This window comes from Myodes glareolus, chromosome 1 (genome assembly GCF_982192425.1).
Source record: "Myodes glareolus chromosome 1, mMyoGla1.1, whole genome shotgun sequence".
NCBI lineage: Eukaryota > Metazoa > Chordata > Mammalia > Rodentia > Cricetidae > Myodes > Myodes glareolus.
The window spans coordinates 3023929-3043016 of NC_142026.1; the positions used below are offsets into that span (position 1 = coordinate 3023929).

A 19088-nucleotide genomic window follows, 5' to 3' on the forward strand; every position below is an offset into this window, starting at 1 on the left:
TAATATAACTTTTACATAGTGTGTACCTGGGCAATCTATTTTCTGACAACTTCTGGGGATGTTCAGAAGAAGCTCTATAAGGAGATAGACCAAGTTTTTGGGAAGGGTCCTCTTACTTCAGAGAAAATTGAGCAGCTAAGGTAAGAATACAATGAAAGGAAAAAAATCATTAAAAAGACAATTATCAGGTGGTTATTAACTTAAAACTTATGATAATATGTAGGAAATATATATATTGTTCTTAAAATATTTACATAGATTTTAATTTTGATTTGTTTCTGTTTATTTAAAACTTATTTAGACAGGTGGAGACAGAAATTTATGTTCCACCTGGTCCTGCAGCCATTCAGTTCCAAAGAAACATGCAGAGACTAGTATTAATTATAAACTGTTTGGCCTGTTAGCTCAGGCTGTCTATGTTTAGCCATGTAGCTTGGTACCTTTTCTCAGTAAGGCATTCTCATCTTACTTCCTCTGTGTCTGGCTGGTGACTGACTAACTTTTCTCTTCCCAGAATTCTTCTTGTCTGGTTGCCCTGTCTATAATTTCTGCCTGGCTACTGGCCAATCAGCATTTTATTAACCTAATACTAATGACAAATCTTTACAGTGTACAAAACCATTTTCCCACAGTAGATGGATAAATGTAGTATACACATTTAATCTCAGTATTTGAGAGGAAAAGGCAGGTGGATCTCTGTGAGTTCAAGGCCAGCCCCACTGACACAGTGAGTTCCAAGACAGCCAGAGCTATAATAAGGAAACACTGTCTTGCAGAAAAATAACAACAACAAAATTTTAAGTGTTTATGTGTATAAAAGTATTTGTATACATGTGTGTATGGGTGCCTGTAGAGACAAGAAGAGGGAGTTGGATCCCTTGGAACTGGAGTTGGAGTTAATTGTGAGACACCCAACATGGATGGGTACTGGGTCCTAATTCAGTTCTCACGATTAAGTCACAAGCACTCTTAACTGTTGTTGACAGCCCGTTTCTGCTTTGTGATGCAAAGTCTTTCTGTATAGGGGCCAGAAACTTGTAATCCTCCTACCTCAGTCTCCTGGGTGCTGTGATCACAATTATGTATACGACACCCATGTACATACAGATTTTAACAGATTAATTTTAACAGATTAAATTTAATCTCATGTCTAAAATCAAAAAAGTAGTTCTGGGGGTTAGAGAGATGGCCCATCTCTCTAGAGTTAAGAGCAGTTAAGAGTACTGACTTCTCTTCTAGAGGACCTGGGTTCAATTTCCAGAACCCACATAGTGGTTCAGTCACAGCCATCTGCAATTCCAGTTCCCAGGGATCCAATGCCCTCTTCTGACTTCCATGAACAGTACATGCTAATATGGTGCACAGACATACATGCTAGCAAAATACCTATACACACATAATAATAATACATTTTAAAATAAGACTATGCAATTGTTGTACCATATTGAAAAATAAAGTAGTTCAAGAGAACCTTTTAATTAGCCTGTATATAGTTCCAATGAAGTCAAGCAGGTGGACATTTTATACTTCGTTTATAAGAATACAAAATAGTACAGGCACACTGGAAAATGCTATGGTAGAGATTTATAGTGTTAAGCAGACACTCAGCCTCTGTATGAAAAACTCCTCGGCATTCCTTGTAGTTACTTAAGAGAAATGAAAGCAGGCCTATACAAAGACCGGTGTGCAAATGTTGGTAATTGTATATTCAAAACACATAAGAGCTGGAAGCAGTCCAGATGTTTACCAGCTGGTAGATAAAGTAGCAAATTTTGATTTTGCCATACTATGGGAGGCTGCTAATTAATAGAAAAAACAATGTCAATATATACAGCTACTTCTATGTTAAGTGAAAGAAACAAGTGTGAAGGACTGCCTACCACACTGTTTGACTAGTATGACAATCTACAAAAGGCAATATTAGTTCGATAGGAGGCCTTGCCATTGACTCCTCTCCATCCTGGTCTCCATATTGCTTCTGGGGCCAGTGGTTGCACACTATAGTCACTTGGGTCACTTTAAAAGATAGACATATACCTGGAAGCAGTCTCAGACTGTTCCACAGTCTCTGGGCATCACACTATTTCACAGGGTTCTGTCTTAACACAAACATCCCCAAAAAGAAAAAGAAAGTTTCCCAGGTCGCTGGAACTGGAGTCGCAAACTGTTCTGAGTTACCATGTGGGTGCTGGGACCTCTGAAGGAGCCACAAGTGTTCATAACCTCTGAACTATCTCTCCAGCCCATTCATGTGGTTTATGACCACTGTTCTGCCTATGGTTGTCATGTTTATTGACTTCAACACATCTGTTTAATTTTTATAAACACATATATTGCCAATCAGTGCTTTGTGAAACTGTTCAGACTGCCAAACTAACCCCAGTTTCTGACCAGCATCAAGACATTGAAGGAGAAGTCAGCCCATTTGTTATTTCTAAGGAGGTAGGAAATGTTTGATATATTTAACTTAGCTTATGTTTAGCTACTTTAATATGTGTTTTTTATTTCTTTTAATTGAAAAAAATGTTTTCATATGGTATATTCTGATCAGTTTCCCTTCCCTCATCTTCTCCCAGATCTTCCTCATCCTTTCAACTTCCACGGCCTTCTTTCTCACTTTAGAAAGCAAACAGGAAAATAAAGAAACAAATAAGAATAAACAAAATATACAAACAAAGTATGAGAAACACATTCACAACACAGATACACATACATAAAACAATAAAAACACAAAATTAGAAATCATAATATACAAGCAAAAGACAAATAAGTTTTTTAAAAAAATGCCAAATCAAAGTATTTTGAGACAAAAGTCTCCAAAAGTACCATTGAGTTCATTTTGTGGTAGCTGTCTACAGCAACCCTCTAGTTCAGAGCTTCTCTGGGTTTATGAATCTTCTGTACATTCTGTGAATCAGATCATCTCATTGTTTCACTTGCTTCTCTCTGATAATTAGAAAGATGGAACAGCTTTTCATATGTGTATCAACAGTTCCCAGTTCTCTTTTCACCCCGGCACTTCTTCCTAGTGAGCTGTCTGCTTGGGCCTCAGCTGTCAGTTAGAAGTGGACTCCTTCCTGTTTATGATCCTTTCCCACTGATGCTCACAGAAGTTTTCAGGGTTTAGTCATATGCAGGTTTTAAATTTTCACATCGTCAAGTCTGATTTTTCCTGTACAGCATTCAAATACTGTGGCATGCTTAGGCAGCCTGATCATCAAGATAATGGCTGGTGATGATTTTGTCACTTTTCATTTTCACTGTCTAGAGTAGAAGAGCTTTTTGGTGACTTATGGGTGTTGCATTTGTGGGCCTTTGTTTTCTAGACCCTCATCCTTTATACCCTTGGTGTGGTTCTTCAGGACACCAGCACTTGGCCATCACCACACAAGTATGAAGTAGTGCCATGTCTTTTTGATTGCTGGTTTTTATGTGTAGTATAGTTGCATTCCTTTCTAATGCTTTAAAGAAGACGTTCAGTATGTGGTAGTGTACATGACAATGGAAGTCACTCCCCTTCTGTCTGCTCTTCACTGCTTCTCCTTCATTATTTCATCTGCCCTTTTTCCTCCTCTCTCCTTCCTTCCTTCCTTCTTTCCTTCCTTCCTTCCTTCTTTCCTTCCTTCCTTCCTCCCTCCCTCCCTCCCTCCCTCCCTCCCTCCCTTCCTTCCTTCCTTCCTTCTTCCTTCCTAAGGCAAGGTCTAACTTGATAGATCATACTGACCTGGAACTTGTGATCCTGTCTGTCTCCTAAATGTTCAATGTGACATGTGATGATGTGCAAGTCCCCTCTGTGTGCTGTGATTACCATTAATGAATAAAGAAACCGCTTTGGACCTATAGCAAGCAGAACTTAGGTAGACAGGGAAAGCTAGACTGAATGCTGGGAGAAATAAGGGCAGTGTCAGAGAGAAGCCATGGATCTGCTATCTGAGACAGATGCTGGGGACTTTAGCTGGTAAGCCACAGCCACATGGCAATACACAGATTAATAGAGATGGGTTAATTTAATATGTAAGAGTTAGCCATTAAGAAGCTAGAGCTAATGGGCTAAGCAGTGATTTAAATAACACAGTTTCTATGTGATTATTTCTCGTCTAAGCTAACCAGGTGGCCAGGAAGAACAAGCAACCTGTGTACATGGAAGGCAGGTGCTCTTCACCATGCCCACTACGTGTGTTCAGTGTTCCTCTTCTCCAATGCAGTGTAGATCCTTTAAAAACATTTGTACATGCTTTTTTTTTAATGTTTCTACTTCTTCAGTAGCATTTGACAGGGAAATTCTAGAATAAAAAGGCCTTTTGTAATCTCTTACTATCTTTCACTTATAGTAAATACAGTATAATTCATAAATAGAATTTCAAGCTCAAATGCATAATTTTAATTGTTTCCATGTTCTGGCTATTATAAATATGAACATAGTTGAACAAATGCTTTTGTAGTTGATTGGGCATCTCTTGGCTATATTCCCAAGAGTGGTATTGCTGGATCCTGAGGTAGGTTGACTCCCAATTTTCTGAGAAACCACCACACTGACTTCCAAAGTGGTTGCACAAGTCTGCATTCCCACTAGCAATGGATGAGTGTTCCCCTTACTCCACATCCTCTCCAGCATAGGCTATCATTGGTGTTTTTGATTTTAGCCATTCTGACAGGTGAAAGATGGTATCTCAAAGTTGTTTTGATTTGCATTTCCCTGATTGCTAAGTAAGTTGAACATGTCCTTAAGTAACTTTTGGACATTTGAAATTCTTCTGTTGAGAATTCTCTGTTCAGTTCAGAACCCCATTTTTAAATTGGGTTATTTGAAATTTTAATGTCTGTAGGGCCCAGTCTACCCTTGCTCCCTGGGGTGCTTCTCGAGGACAGTTTTGGTCAGCCAGCTAAAGCTTCCTGCTAGAACCTGTGCTCACTCTGCCATAGCCTGGTGATTTAGCTGTAGGGCATTGTTTCTTCTTTGGTATGGTAATTTCCCACCTGCCCAGGAGGAATTCCTATAGGGAGCCAGGTTCCCCCCTGCCTAGGAAGGAATTCCTTTACTGGGGCCTAAGTATATTAGTTTTGCAAAAAGCTGAATAAAGTGGCAGTGGGCTGTTCTCTTTTGAATGACCATGGTCTCTTGTGTCTTTCTTTCAATCTCCAGGCCTTTGCCCAAACTCGCATAAGGTACAGTTGCATGCGAACTGTACCGAGAGGGTAACACAGAATTGGGTGTTACAAATGTCTAGTTTCTTGAGTTCTTTATATATTTTGGAGATCAGACCAAATGTCGATGTAGGGTTGGTGAAGATCTTCTCTCATTGAGTAGGTTGCCTTTTTGTCTTAATGACAGTGTCCTTTGCTTTACAGAAGCTTCTCAGTTTCAAGACATCCCGTTTATTCACTGTTCTCTTATTGTCTGTGCTACTGGGGTTATAGGTAGGAAGTGGTCTCCTCTGCCCACGTATTGCAGGATACTTCCCACTTTCTCTTCTATCAGGTTCAGTGTGTTCAGATTGATATTGAGGTCTTTAATCCATTTGGACTTGAGTTTTGTGCATAGTGATAGATATGGATCTATTTTAATTCTTCTACATGTTGAAAACCAGTTATGCCAGCACCATTTGTTAAAGATGCTTTCCTTCTTCCGTTGTATAATTTTAGCTCCTTTGTCAAAAATCAGGTGTTCATAGGTTTGTGGATTAATATCCAGGTTTTCGATTCTATTCCATTGGTCAATGTCTCTGTTTTCATGCCAGTACCAAGCTGTTTTCATTACTGTAGCTCTGTAATAGAGTTTGAAGTCAGGGATGGTAATGCCTCCAGAAGTTCCTTTATTGTATAAGACGGTTTTGGTTATCCTGGGTTTTTAGTTTTTCCATATAAAGTGGATTATTGTTCTCTCAAGTTCTTTGAGGAATTTTGTTGGGGATTTGATGGGGTTTGCACTGAATCTAAGATTGCCTTTGACAGAGTTGCCATTTTTATTATTTTGATCCTTCCTATCCTTCCATTTTCTGGTATCCTCTTCAATTTCTTTCTTCAAAGACTTAAAATTCTTGTCAAATCAATCTTTCACTTCCTTGGTTAGAATTACCCCAAGATACTTTATGCTATTTGTGGCTATCGTGAAAGGTGATGATTCTCTGATTTCCCTCTCTGCTTAATTATCCTTTGTGTATAGAAGGGCTACTGATTTTTTTGAGTTGATCTTGTATCCTGCCACATCACTGAAGGTATTTATCGCTGTAGGAACTTTTTAGTAGAGTTTTTTGGGGTCACTTATGTACACTATCATATCATCTGCAAAATAACAAAAGTTTGGCTTCTTTCTTTCCAATTCGAGTCCCTTTGTTCTTCTTATGTTGGCTTATTGCTATTGCTAGAACTTCAAGCACTATATTGAAAAGATATGGAGAGAGTGGACAGCCTTGTCTTGTTCCTGATTTTAGTGGAATGGCTTTGAGTTTCTCTCCATTTAATTTGATGTTAACTGTCAGCCTGATGTATATAGCTTTTATTATATTTAGGTATAATCCTTTTATCCCTATTCTCTCCAAGATCTTTATCATAAAGGGGTGTTGAATTTTGTCAAATGCTTTTTAAACATCTAATGAAATGATCATATGGTTTTTTCTTTCTTAAAGCTTACTTGATCAAAATGGACAGTTTTTTGATGTGTTCTTGTATTCGGTTTGCCAGTATTTTATTGAGAATTTTTGCATCGATGTTCATGAGTGAGATTGGTCTGTAATTCTCTTTCTTGGTTGAGTCTTTGTGTGGTTTTGATATCAGGACAACTGTAGCTTCATAAAAAGAGTTTTGCAATGACTCTTCTGTTTCTATTTTGTGAAACACATTAAGGAGTATAGGTATTAGCTCTTCTTGGAAGTTCTGGTAGAATTCTGCATAAAACCATCAGGTCCTGGGCTGTTTTTAATGACAGCTTCTATTTTCTCACGACTTATAGGTCTATTTAAATTGTTCACCTGGGCTTGATTTAATTTTGGTATATGGTATTTATCTAAAAAAGTGTTCATTTCTTTTGCAATTTTCAATTTTGTGGCATACAGGCTTTTGCAGTAAGATCTAATGATTCTCTGAATTTTCTCAGTGTCTGTTGTTATGTCCCCCTTTTCATTTCTGATCTTGTTAATTTGAATGTTCTCTCTCTGCCTTTTGATTAGTTTGGATAGGGGTTTGTCAATCTTGTTGATTTTTCTCCAAGAACCAGCTCTTTGTTCCATTGATTCTTTTATTGTTTTCTGTGTTTCTATTTTGTTGATTCTAACCCTCAGTTTGATTATTTTCAGTCTTCTGCACCGCCTGTGTGAGTCTGCTTTTTTTTTTCTGGATCTTTCAGGCATGCTATTAAGTCTATAATGTGAGCTTTCTTTGTTTTCTTTATGTTGGCACTTAGTGCTATGAACTTTCCTCTTAGCACTGCTTTTAAAATGTCCCATAGGTTTGGGTATGTTGTGTCTTCATTTTCATTGAATTCAAGGAAGGTTTTAATTTCTTTCTTTATTTCTTCCTTGACCCATGGGTGGTTCAGTAGTTGACTGTTCAGTTTCCATGAGTTTGTAGACTTTCTGGGAGTAGAATTTTTATTAAATTCTAACTTTACTCCATGATGATCTGATAAGACACAGGTGGTTACTACAATTTTTCTGGATCTGTGGAAGTTTGCTTTCTTACCAAATATGTGATCAATTTTTGAGAAGGTTCCATGAGATTCTGAGAAGAAGGTATATTCTTTTCTGTTTGGGTGGAATGTTCTATAGGTATTTGTTAAGTCCATTTGATCCATTACATCTGTTAGTTCTCTTATTTCTCTGTTAAGTTTCTGTCTGGTTGACCTTCCCATTGGTGAGAGAGGAGTGTTGAAATTTCCTGCTATTAGTGTGTGTGATTTGAGTTCCAGTAATGTTTCTTTTACATATGTGGGTGCTTTTATGTTAGGGGCATAGATATTCTGGATTGAGACTTCATTCTTGTTATGAGTATAAAATGTCCCTCTCCATCTTTTCTGATTGATTTTAGTTCGAAATTAATTTTGTAGATATTAGTATAGCCACACCCGCTTGCTCCTTAGGTCCTTTTGATTGGAAAATCTTTTCCCAACCCTTTACTCTGAGGTAGTGTCTGTCTTTGAGATTGAAATATGTTTCTTGTAAACAGCAGAATATTAGATCCTGTTTTCATATCCTTTCTCTTAACCTGTGCCTTTTTATCGGTGAATTGAGTCCATTGATATTAAGTGATATTAATGACCAGTGGTTAGTAACTCTAGTTAATTTTTTATTGGTAGTGTTTGTGTGTTTTCCTTCTTTGAGTTTTGCTGTTGGAGGGTTGTCAGATGTCTGTGTTTTTATGGGTGTTGGCTTCCTTGGGTTGTGTTTTTCCTTCTAGTACTTTCTGTAAGGCTGGGATTGTGACTATGTATTGTTTAAATCTGTTTTTGTTCTGGAATATCTTGTTTCTCCATCGATGGTGAAAGAAAGCTTTGCTGGGTATAGTAGTCTGGGCTTGCATCCACGGTCTCTTAGCACACCTATCCAAGACCTTCTGGCTTTCATGTTTTCCATAAAGAAGTCAGGTGTAAGTGTGATAGGTTTACCTTTATATATTACTTGACCTTTTTTCTTTGCAGCTCCTAATAGTCTTTCTTTATTCTGTATGTTTTATGTTTTGATTATTATATGGTGAGGGGATTTTTTTTTATCCAGTCTATTTGGTGTTCTTTAAGCTTCTTGTACCTTCATAGGAATATCCTTCTTTAGGTTGGGAAAGTTTTCTTCTATAATTTTGTTGAATATATTTTCTGGGCCTTTGGGCTTTAATTCTTCTCCTTCTTCTACCCCTGTTATTCCTAGGTTTGATCTTTTAATTGTGTCCCAGATTTCCTGGATGTGTTGTGCTACGAATTTGTTGGATTTGCTGTTTTCTTTGATCAATGAGTTTGTTTCCTCTATAGTATCTTCAGCACCTGAGATTCTTTCTTCTATCTCTTTTATTCTGTTGGTTATATATGTCTCTGTAGTTCCTGTTCATTTACCCAGATTTTCCATATCCAGCCATCCATCAGTTTGTGTTTTCTTAATTGTCTCCATTTCGGTCGTCAAGTCTTGACCTATTTCCTTTACCTGTTTGATTGCTTTTTCTTGGTTTTCTTGGGTATCTTTGAGTGATTCATTAATTTCTTCTAACCTTTTGTTTGTCTTCTCTTCCATTTCTTTAAGGGAGTTTTTCACATCTTATTTAAGGGTCTCCATCATTTTCATAATGTTACATTTAAAGTTGATTTCTTCTACTTCTTCTGGATTAGGATGTTCAAGTCTTCCTGTTACTTGTTCACTGGATTTCTGGTGTTGTCCTGTTAATTTTCAGGTTGTTGGAGGAATTCTTGCATTGGTGCCTGCCCATCTTTTCCTTCAAATGCAGCCAGGAAAATCTTGGTGTCTTGGTCCAATCTTTGCTGTGACTGACTGTGTACTTGGGGGATTCTCTTGGTCTGCCTTCTCTTAGGACCCCTCAGCACTGGGGCTGGCTCTCAGATCCCCTCTGTCCTGAAGCAGGCTGTGCTGGGGGATCACTCTAGACCTCCTCAGTGTGGGAGCAGGGCCTCTTACTGGGCTCCAAGGACCTTGCAGAAAAAAAGGCGGGCTTGGAAGGCAGGGTGGTATGGTACAAAGAATCCCCAGAATCAGGACCACTCATCGCTGGCTCTCTAGTGCCCTCAGCCCTGAAGCAGGCTGAGTTGGGGGATCCAAGGACCCTGCAGATGAAAAGGAGTGCTTGGGGGCAAAATGGGATGGGGTAAAGAAAGCCAGTAGCCAGGAGAACACCCCACTCAATGGCCAGAAAAGTTTAGGGAATTGGAGTGTGCCTTGATTCCATTCCCCGTGATTGGCCAGCTGGGATGCCACTCACTCACCACTGCGGATTTCCTCAACACAGGATCAGGGCCTCTTTCTGGGCTCCAAGAACCTTGCAGACATGATTCTTAATCTTTAGTAACTAGTCGACTCACTTCTGGACCAGATTTGCGTACACATTTTACCTTCATCTACTTAACAAAGACTTAAAATGTATAAATGTCTAGGATTTTTTTGGAGACAGTGACCCACGCTTCTTCCCTTGATGATGTGACCAGTTCATACTTCACCTCAAAAATGTGTCCTTCCACAGCAAGGAGGCACAGCCTCTTCACCAACATGCTCATGAGCACTGTAGCATTTATTTCTAACACCACACACACATACACACACACACACACTTAAATTATGAAATATATTCTAAAACTTTAAGTGAGATCTATTCTTGGTTACTATTGTATGGTTTCTAGAGTTGTCAAATTGTTAAATCGGGCCTTTCTCACCTGTATTTTCTGTGGACTGGGTTTTGTTTACATTCTTTGTGTTAGTGAATAGATTGGAAACTGGCAGAAGAGCACAGTACGCAATTGATGTGCAAACCAGGTGTCAGCGAGAAATGCTGAAATAAGGGTAATTTTTAAGTAAGTATTGCCTGCTTAGCAATGATTCTTTATTTACAGAAACAAAAGCAAGCTGGGTGTGATGGTTCATTCCTGCAGACCCAATACTCAGGAGACTTAAACAGGAGGATTACTACTTAAATTCAAGGCAATCCTATGCTACAGAATGAGACTAGAAAAGCAAATAAAAGGGGGATGGAGAGAAGGCTTAGAGATTAACCAAAGGTACTGAGTTAAATTCCCAGCACCTACATGGTGGCTCACAACCATCTATAATGAGATCTGGTGCCCTCTTGTGGCTTGCAGAAACACATGAAGGCAAAACACTATATACATAATGAACAAATAAGCAAACAAACAAATAGCAAATAAAAGGTCTGAGCTCCAACATTTCAGGTTATTTTGATACCTTCAGTGGGATTTACTGAAATGTTGAAATTTTGTTATATTTTGTTTTTGACACAGGGTCACTTGTATCCCAGGCTGGCTTCCAACTCACTGTGTAGCTCAGGATGACCTTGAGCTTCTGGTTTTCCTTACCTCTATTGAGTCTTCTAACCCTGTCCTGACCTCCCCACCCTAACTATTTGTCATGTGACATTTTAAACAAGGCACTGCTGAAGTTACAGTAGTGAAGCAGTGAACAAAACAACTCTGTTAGGGGATGGAGTTTAGCTCACATATGCCTTAGGTTTAGTCTATAGAATCAAAACAAAAACACATGGGTGTGACATTGTTATCATGTCTGTCTATTCTTGTGCTTTGTCTTGGAAAGTAAACCCTACTCCTATGTCCAGAGCACATCTCTGACACCCAGATCTCTAAAGTGCCCAGGAAGGAACTTATAGATGACTACATGGCAAAAAAACAAAGCAAATAAACAAACCAAAAAAAAAAAACCCAAAGGATCCAGTTATGAGCTGTACTGTGGGGAAACTGTTGGCTAGTCAGTCATGGTGGGTGGCACTTGCACTTGAGCGGCTGAGGCAGGAGGATTGTGAGTTCAAGGCAAACCTGGCCTATATACATAGTGAGACCCTGTCTCAAAGGAAAGAAAAACACTTAGGAGTCAAATCAGTGTTCCCTTTTTAGTGTATGACAAAAGAATCAGATTCAGTATCTTACCAAGGAGGACAATTCACAGTGGTGCTCATTAGGAGAACTAGACAGCTTTCAGAGTAAGAAGAAGCATGGCTAAAAATTTATTTCATTGTTAGAGAGCATTATCAGCCCTACATATGAATTGTTTAATTACATTGCTGCATAGGCCGTTATGATTTTCACCATTTGTTGTTTATGTGGCAAGGTCATTATGAGCTAATAGATAATGAGTAGAGAGCTTATTCAGAGTTTCCAGGGATTTGATGGCATAACCATACCAAAATGGTAGAGGCGGCCACCTAGATAGGACTTATGGGAATGAAATAAAAGTATTAGGCCTTTTCTCTGTGGACATTTCTCATGTAAGGTCTTTGGAAAATATGTGCGTAATCCTAGGTTGCTGTTACAGTCATAAGATTTTGTTAAGCTTTCAGAGTATAGATTCAAAAGGAATTTGAGAACACATTTTAAAATGTTTTTGATATAGAACCTTTGAGGAAGAAGAAGAAAATGTGCTTTAAATGCTAAATTTACTTAGATTTAAAAATACAAATCTTCCAGCAAAGTTGCCATGGCAACCTTTCTTAACGTGTGTGTAAATTTTATGTCTGTCTCTTTGAGGTTTTCATCTTTCCCAACACATAGTCTAAACACAAGAATTGGGCACTGTGGTATGTTTCTATATGGGTGGTGCCCCATGGAAATCATAGTTTTGGAAAATGTGAATCCAACAATAAGACAGTTCTGTGGCATGTGAACCTGCCAAGATTAATGTCATCTCGCTCTCTGTGTGGTCATAACGGATATGATTTCAAAGATAAAGTTTAGTATTGAAAGAAATTCATGGGTATGTTCCATACTCCTATTTGTCCTTATCTAAGCGGTTTAGAGAAAGGTCTGAGAAAGTCTGGTAAATGGTGATGCAGCTTCCCTGAGACCATCTAAATGTACTCTTTGGATGATATCATAGGGTGACGCCTGTGTCTCTCCCTCCACTCTGAGCTTCAGGTTTTCTCTCTCAGATTCTACAACAAGAGAGAGATACTACCATTATGTCTCTCCCTCCACTCTGAGCTCTGGGTTCTAACTCTCAAATTCTACAACAAGAGAGAGAGATGCTACCATTGCTTCTCTCCCTCCACTCTGAGCTTCGGGTTTTCACGCTCAGATTCTAGTTTACCTGTCAGGAGCAAGGAGAGCAGCAGGATTTAGAGGGATTTTTCACCCTCAGTTTTGATATTACAGAGTATTTCTTCTTTTTTCCTTTCTTTCTTCCTTCTTTTTTGTTTTTGTTTTTCAAGACAAGGTAACTCTGTGTAGCTCTAACTGTTCTAGAACTCACTTTGTAGACCAGGTTGACCAGAGATCCTCCTGCCTCTGCCTTGTAAGATTGAAGATTGTAGTGTACCATTATACTCCACTAAGATGCTGACAATTTCTTGAGGTTTATGGTCAGCTTTTAAATCTGTGGAACAATCTTCAGTCAGACTGGATTGTGAAATATTGACTTTATGCTAGGTACCATCTGTGTCTTCGATATTACCTCTAGTGATGTTGCAAATGAATCTCTTAGCTTTCAGTAGTTGAATCATGGACAGAGATTTATTTTTTTCTATTGGAAGGTTTTCTGATTTTTTCCCTTGAAATTTCATCATAAGAGCCATAATAGTCATCTGAGTCACTCACTTATTCACACAAATAAGCCTATTTAACAGTTATCCGAAAGAAATATATTCTTAATTTCTAGAAGAAGAAAACTATATTGATGTGTTTTAAGTCTAGTTAAATCCACCTTTCCCTGCCATTAAAATAGGAAGATTTCTCTGTGTTCCTTTATTTCCAAAAAGTTATATAAAATTCCTTTAACAAAAAATCGCCGACATATGGATTGAATGTGTTCTCTAAAAGTTTAAGTGGTAGAAACTTAATTCCCTCATTCATAAGTTAATGGCTTTTGGAGGTAATGCCATTGGGAAGTACTTAGGACCAAATGACATCATAAGGGGCACTGGGCAATGGTTTGGACAGAAGAGCCATGTGATCAAAGCTGTTTGTATGCTGATAGCAGCACTGGAAGGCGGTAAAAACTGTAAGAAAAACCTCTGGAAATGGGGATATTCTCTGGAACTTCCTAGTTTCCTTTTCTGCTTCTTGGTTCCTTGAGGTAAATGATTTCTTCTGCCATATACTCCTGCCATGTTGGCTTGTCCTTGAAAAATACCTAAGAAATAAAACCCCTTGACCTTGTACTAGAGTCTCCAGAAATGGGAGCAAAAATAACCCCTTTTCTTTTCATAAGTGAACTGCCTCAGGTATTTTATTATAGCAAAGTGAAGCTAATAGGATCCTGGGATGGTACTGGTGGATTTATAAGAGAGGCCCAAGACAGCATGGTTTCTCTGTGTTACTTGCTATTTGTGGTGCAACCAGGAACCTGTGCCAAGCTCTTAGACTGCACAGCCCTCAGAATGACTGTTAAACAGTCTATTATCTCTTGTAAATGGTCCAGTGTATAATATTTAACTATAGTAACAGAAGACAGGTTAAATAATAAGCAAAAATAGTCTTACTCTTATCAATCTTGTTATATTTCAGGTGTGGTGTCCATCCAGGAAAGAAGCACAGAGGCTTCTCAGCGATGGTTTTAGCCCTTTCCAGCTGCAGGGTGAATTCATCTCTACAGACTCAACTTTTTCTCTTAGGCCAGGGCTTCTTTATTGGATTCCAGTTTACCCCTTCACAAATTGGTCTAAATATCCCCAAAACATCTGATGAAACTTCCTAAGGGACAATGCTAAATGCAAATTCTCTATTAAGGAATATCACAGTGTGCCAAACTTTTCACAACCACGTTTTACATAGGCTTTGTACCCTTGGAAGACTCTGGGGCAAGATTCACATAGAGGACAACAAGAGAAACAAAAAGTAACTTCTAAACAAAAGGTGGACTTAAGACTAGGTGCTAGTACTATGGAGCCAGACCAGGAGCAGCTCAGTGGAAACTGTCCCATCAAGTGAGACTTAAAGAAGGGAGACTTATCATTACCACAATATCAAATTATCAGTCCCCCAAATATAACTAAATTGCTTTTATATTATCAAAGTGGACACGAAGCAGATTGCCATAAAAAGAAAAAAGTTAGTGTAGGGCTACTGGGATAGCCCTACATCATTGAAAATCAGTTACTGTCAGTTTATATTTGATAATTTGATATGCAAGTTGTATTTTTTGTTTTTCTTTTTTTTTTTTTTTTGAGACAGGGTTTCTCTGTGTAGGTCTGGCTGTCCTGGAACTTATTCTGTAAACCAGGCTGACCTCAAACTTTTTACCTGCCTCTGTCTCCTGAGTGTGAGAATTAAAGGTATGCACCACCTCCCATGCCTGATATACAAATTCTAATGCTATTAATGCATTGGAAAAGCTGATATCTTTCAAATTGATGGTGTTATTACATAAAGGTCATTGCCTTCATTGCTGGTATTCAGGCACACTCTGTGCCTGCCTGCATAGTAAATGGTACCCTGTCCCTTTAAGAGAAGCTCCACCCACTCCCAGTCCTGTCTGTGCCACCTGTGTCCTCCCTCCTGCCCTCCCCCCCTCTCCTCTTTTCTCTCTCTCTTCCCACTGAGACAATTAAAGTCTTCCTGGAATTTAATGAAAATAAAGACACAACATACCCAAATCTATGGAACACTATGAAAGCAGTGCTAAGAGGAAAGTTCATATAGCTCTAAGTGCCCACATAAAGAAAACGGAGAAAGCACACATTAGAGACTTAACAGCACAGCTGAAAGTTTTAGAAAAAAAAGAAGCAGACTCACATAGGAGGAGTAGAAAACAGGAAATAATCAAACTGAGGGATGAAATTAACAAAATAGAAACACTGAAAACAATCCAAAGAATCAATGAAACAAAGAGCTGGATCTTTGAGAAAACCAACAAGATTGACAAATCCCTATCTGAACTAATCAAAAGGCAAATTAACAAGATGAGAAATGGAAAGCGGGACTTAACAACAGACACTGAGGAAATTCAGATAGTCATTAGGTCTTACTACAAAAGCCTGTATGACACAAAAATGGAAAATGTAAAAGAAATGGACACTTTTTTTATAAGTACCATATACCAAAATTAAATCAAGACCAGGTGAATAATTTAAATAGACCTATAAGTTGCGAGGAAATAGAAACTGTCATCAAAAACCTCACAACCAAAAAAAGTCCAGGACCAGATGGTTTTAATGCAGAATTCTACCAGAATTCCCAAGAAGAGCTAATACCTATAATCCGTAATGTGTTTCACATAATAGAAACAGAAGAGTCATTGCAAAACTCTTTTTTTGAAGCTACAGTTACCCTGATACCAAAACCACACAAAGACTCAACCAAGAAAGAGAATTACAGACCAATCTCACTCATAAACATCGATGTAAAAATTCTCAATAAAATACTGGCAAACCAAATTCAAGAACCCATAAAAAAATAATCCACTATGATCAAGTAGGCTTCATCCCAGAGATGCAGGGCTGAATCAACATATGCAAATCTATCAATGTAATCCATCATATAAATAAACTGAAAGAAAAAACATATGATTATTTCATTAGATGCTGAAAAAGCATTTGACAAAATTCAAAACCCCTTTATGATAAAGGTCTTAGAGACAATAGGGAAAAAAGGATCATGCCTAAAAATAATAAAAGCAATATACAGCTAACCAACAGCTAACATCAAATTAAATGGAGAAAAACTTAAAGCCATTCCACTAAAACTAGGAACATGACAAGGCTGTCCATTCTCTCCATACCTCTTCAATATACTGCTTGAAGTTCTACCAATAGCAATAAGATAACATAAGAAGATCAAGGAAATTCAAATTGGAAAGGAAGTAGTCAAACTTTTGTTATTTTCAAATGATATGGTAGTGTACATATGTGACCCCAAGAACTCTACCAAAGAACTCCTACACCTGATAAATACCTTCAGTAATGTGGCAGGATACAAGATCAACTCCAAAAAATCAGTTGCCCTCCTACACACAAAGAATAAAGAAGAAGAGAGAGAAATCAGAGAAACATGACCTTACATGATAGCCACCAATAGCATAAGGTATCTTGGGGTAACTCTAACCAAGGAAGTGAAAGATCGATTTGACAAGAACTTTAAGTCATTGAAGAAAGAAATTGAAGAGGATACCAGAAAATGGAACGATCTTCCATATTCTTGGATTGGGAGGATCAACATAGTAAAAATGGCAATCCTACCAAAGGCAATTTATAGATTCAATGCAATCCCCATCAAAATTTCAACAAAATTTTTCACAGACCTTGACAGAACAAAAATCAACTTTATATGGAAAAATAATAAGCCCAGCATAGTCAAAACAATCCTATACAATAAAAGTATTTCCGGAGGCATTACCATCCCTGACTTCTAACTCTATTACAGAGCTACAGTAATGAAAACAGCTTGGTATTGGCATAAAAACAGAGATGTTGACCAATGGAATAGAATCAAAGACCCAGATATTAACCCACAAACCTATGAACACCTGATTTTTGACAAAGGAGCAAAAAGTATACAATGGAAGAAAGAAAGCATCTTTAACAAATGGTGCTGGCATAACTGAATGTCAACCTGTAGAAGAACAAAAATAGATTTATATCTATCACCATGCACAAAACTCAAGTCCAAATGGATTAAAGACCTCAATATAAATCTGACCACACTGAACCTGATAAAAGAGAAAGTGAGAAGTAGTCTGCAACATATAAACACAGGAGACCACTTCCTATGTATAACCCCAGTAGCACAGATAGTAAGAGCAAAAATGAATAAATGGGACCTCCTGAATCTGAGAAGCTTCTGTAAAGCAAAGGACACTGTCATTAAGACAAAAAAGGCAACTTACTGAATGAGAGATCTTCACCCACCCCACATCAGACAAAGGCCTGATCTCCAAAATATATAAAGAACTCAAGAAATTAGACATTAAAATTTTAATAACCCAATTAAAAATGGGGTACTGAACTGAATAGGGAATTCTCAACAGAAGAAGTTCAAATGGCCAAAAGATGCTTAAGGACATCTTCAACTTCTTTAGTGATCAGGGAAATGCAAATCAAATCAACTTTGAGATACCATCTTACACCTGTCAGAATGTCTAAAATAAAAAACACCAATGATAACCTATGCTGGAGAGAATGTGGAGTATGCAGAACACTCATCCATTGCTGAGAGTTGGAAATGCAAACGTATGCAACTACTTTGGAAATCAGTGTGGAGGTTTCTCAGGAAACTGGGAGTCGAACTACCTCAATATCCAGCAATATCACTCTTGTGAATACCCAAGAGATGCCCAATCATACTACAAAACCATTTATTCAACTATGTTCATAGTAGCATTTTTTGTAATTAGCCAGAATCTGGAAACAATCTAGATGCACCTCAATGAAAGAATGGATAAAGAAAGTGTGGAATATATACACAGTAGATTACTACTAAGCAGTAGAAAACAATGACATCTTGAATTTTGCATGCAAACGGATGAAAATAAAAAACACTATCCTGAGTGAGATAACCCAGACCCAAAAATACAAATATGGTATTTACTCACTCATTAGTGGATTCTAGCCATAAACAAAGAATATTGAGTCTATAGTTCGTGGTCCTAAAGAAGGTAAATAATAAGGTCAACCCAAGGAAAAACATATATAAATCCTCCTGGAAATTGGAAGCAGACAAGATCACTGGGCAAAAATTGGGAGCATGGGTGTGGGCGTGGGGTGGAAAGAATGGGAGTGGGGGAGAGAGAAGGGAGAAGGGGAGGATTGGGGAGAGCTTGTGGGAGTGGGATGGTTGAGATGGAGGAGGGGCGGATATGGGAGCAGGAAAGAATATATCTTATTTAAGGGAGCCATTTTTAGGGTTTGCAAGTGAATTGGCTCTAGGGGGGTTCCCAGGTGTCCACTGGGATGTCCCGAGCTAGGTACTGGGGCAGTAAAGGAGAGGGTGCCTGAACTGGCCTTATCTCATAGCCACACGGATAAATATTTTGAATATAACCATAGAACCTTCATCCGGCAATGGAGATAGAGACATAGACACATATCGGAGCACTGGACTAAGCTCCCAAGGTCCAGCTGAAGATCAAAAGGAGGGAGAAGATGAGCAAGAAAGTCAGGACCTCTAAGGGTTGATCCACCCATTGAGACAGTGTGACTGATCTAATGGGAGCTCACCAAGGCTAAAAATTTCCACCTCCTCCCTGCCTCCCTTTTCCCTCCCCCTCCCAACCTCCCCCTCCCTCTCTAGTCCTAAAAGCAGTCAGGGTTCCCTGGGGGAAGTCCAAGGTCCTCCCCACTCCATCAAGGTCTATATAGGTGAGCATCCAAACAAACCAGGCTCCAACAAAGTCAGTCCATGCAGTAGAATCAAAACCCAGTGCCATTGTCCTTGGCTTCTCAGTCAGCCTTCATTGCCAGCCACATTCAGAGGGTCCAGATTGATC

General features: G+C 38.5%; 1 protein-coding gene across 1 annotated transcript in view; it reads left to right on the plus strand.

The window, feature by feature from the left end:
* Positions 1-19088, plus strand: part of Cyp20a1 (cytochrome P450 family 20 subfamily A member 1) — a 41478-nt gene that overhangs the window by 14799 nt on the left and 7591 nt on the right. The window contains 3 exon segments of the mRNA XM_087896319.1: positions 20-140; positions 2331-2442; positions 3327-3398. Of these exon segments, the coding sequence (XP_087752445.1) occupies positions 20-140; positions 2331-2442; positions 3327-3398 (305 nt within the window).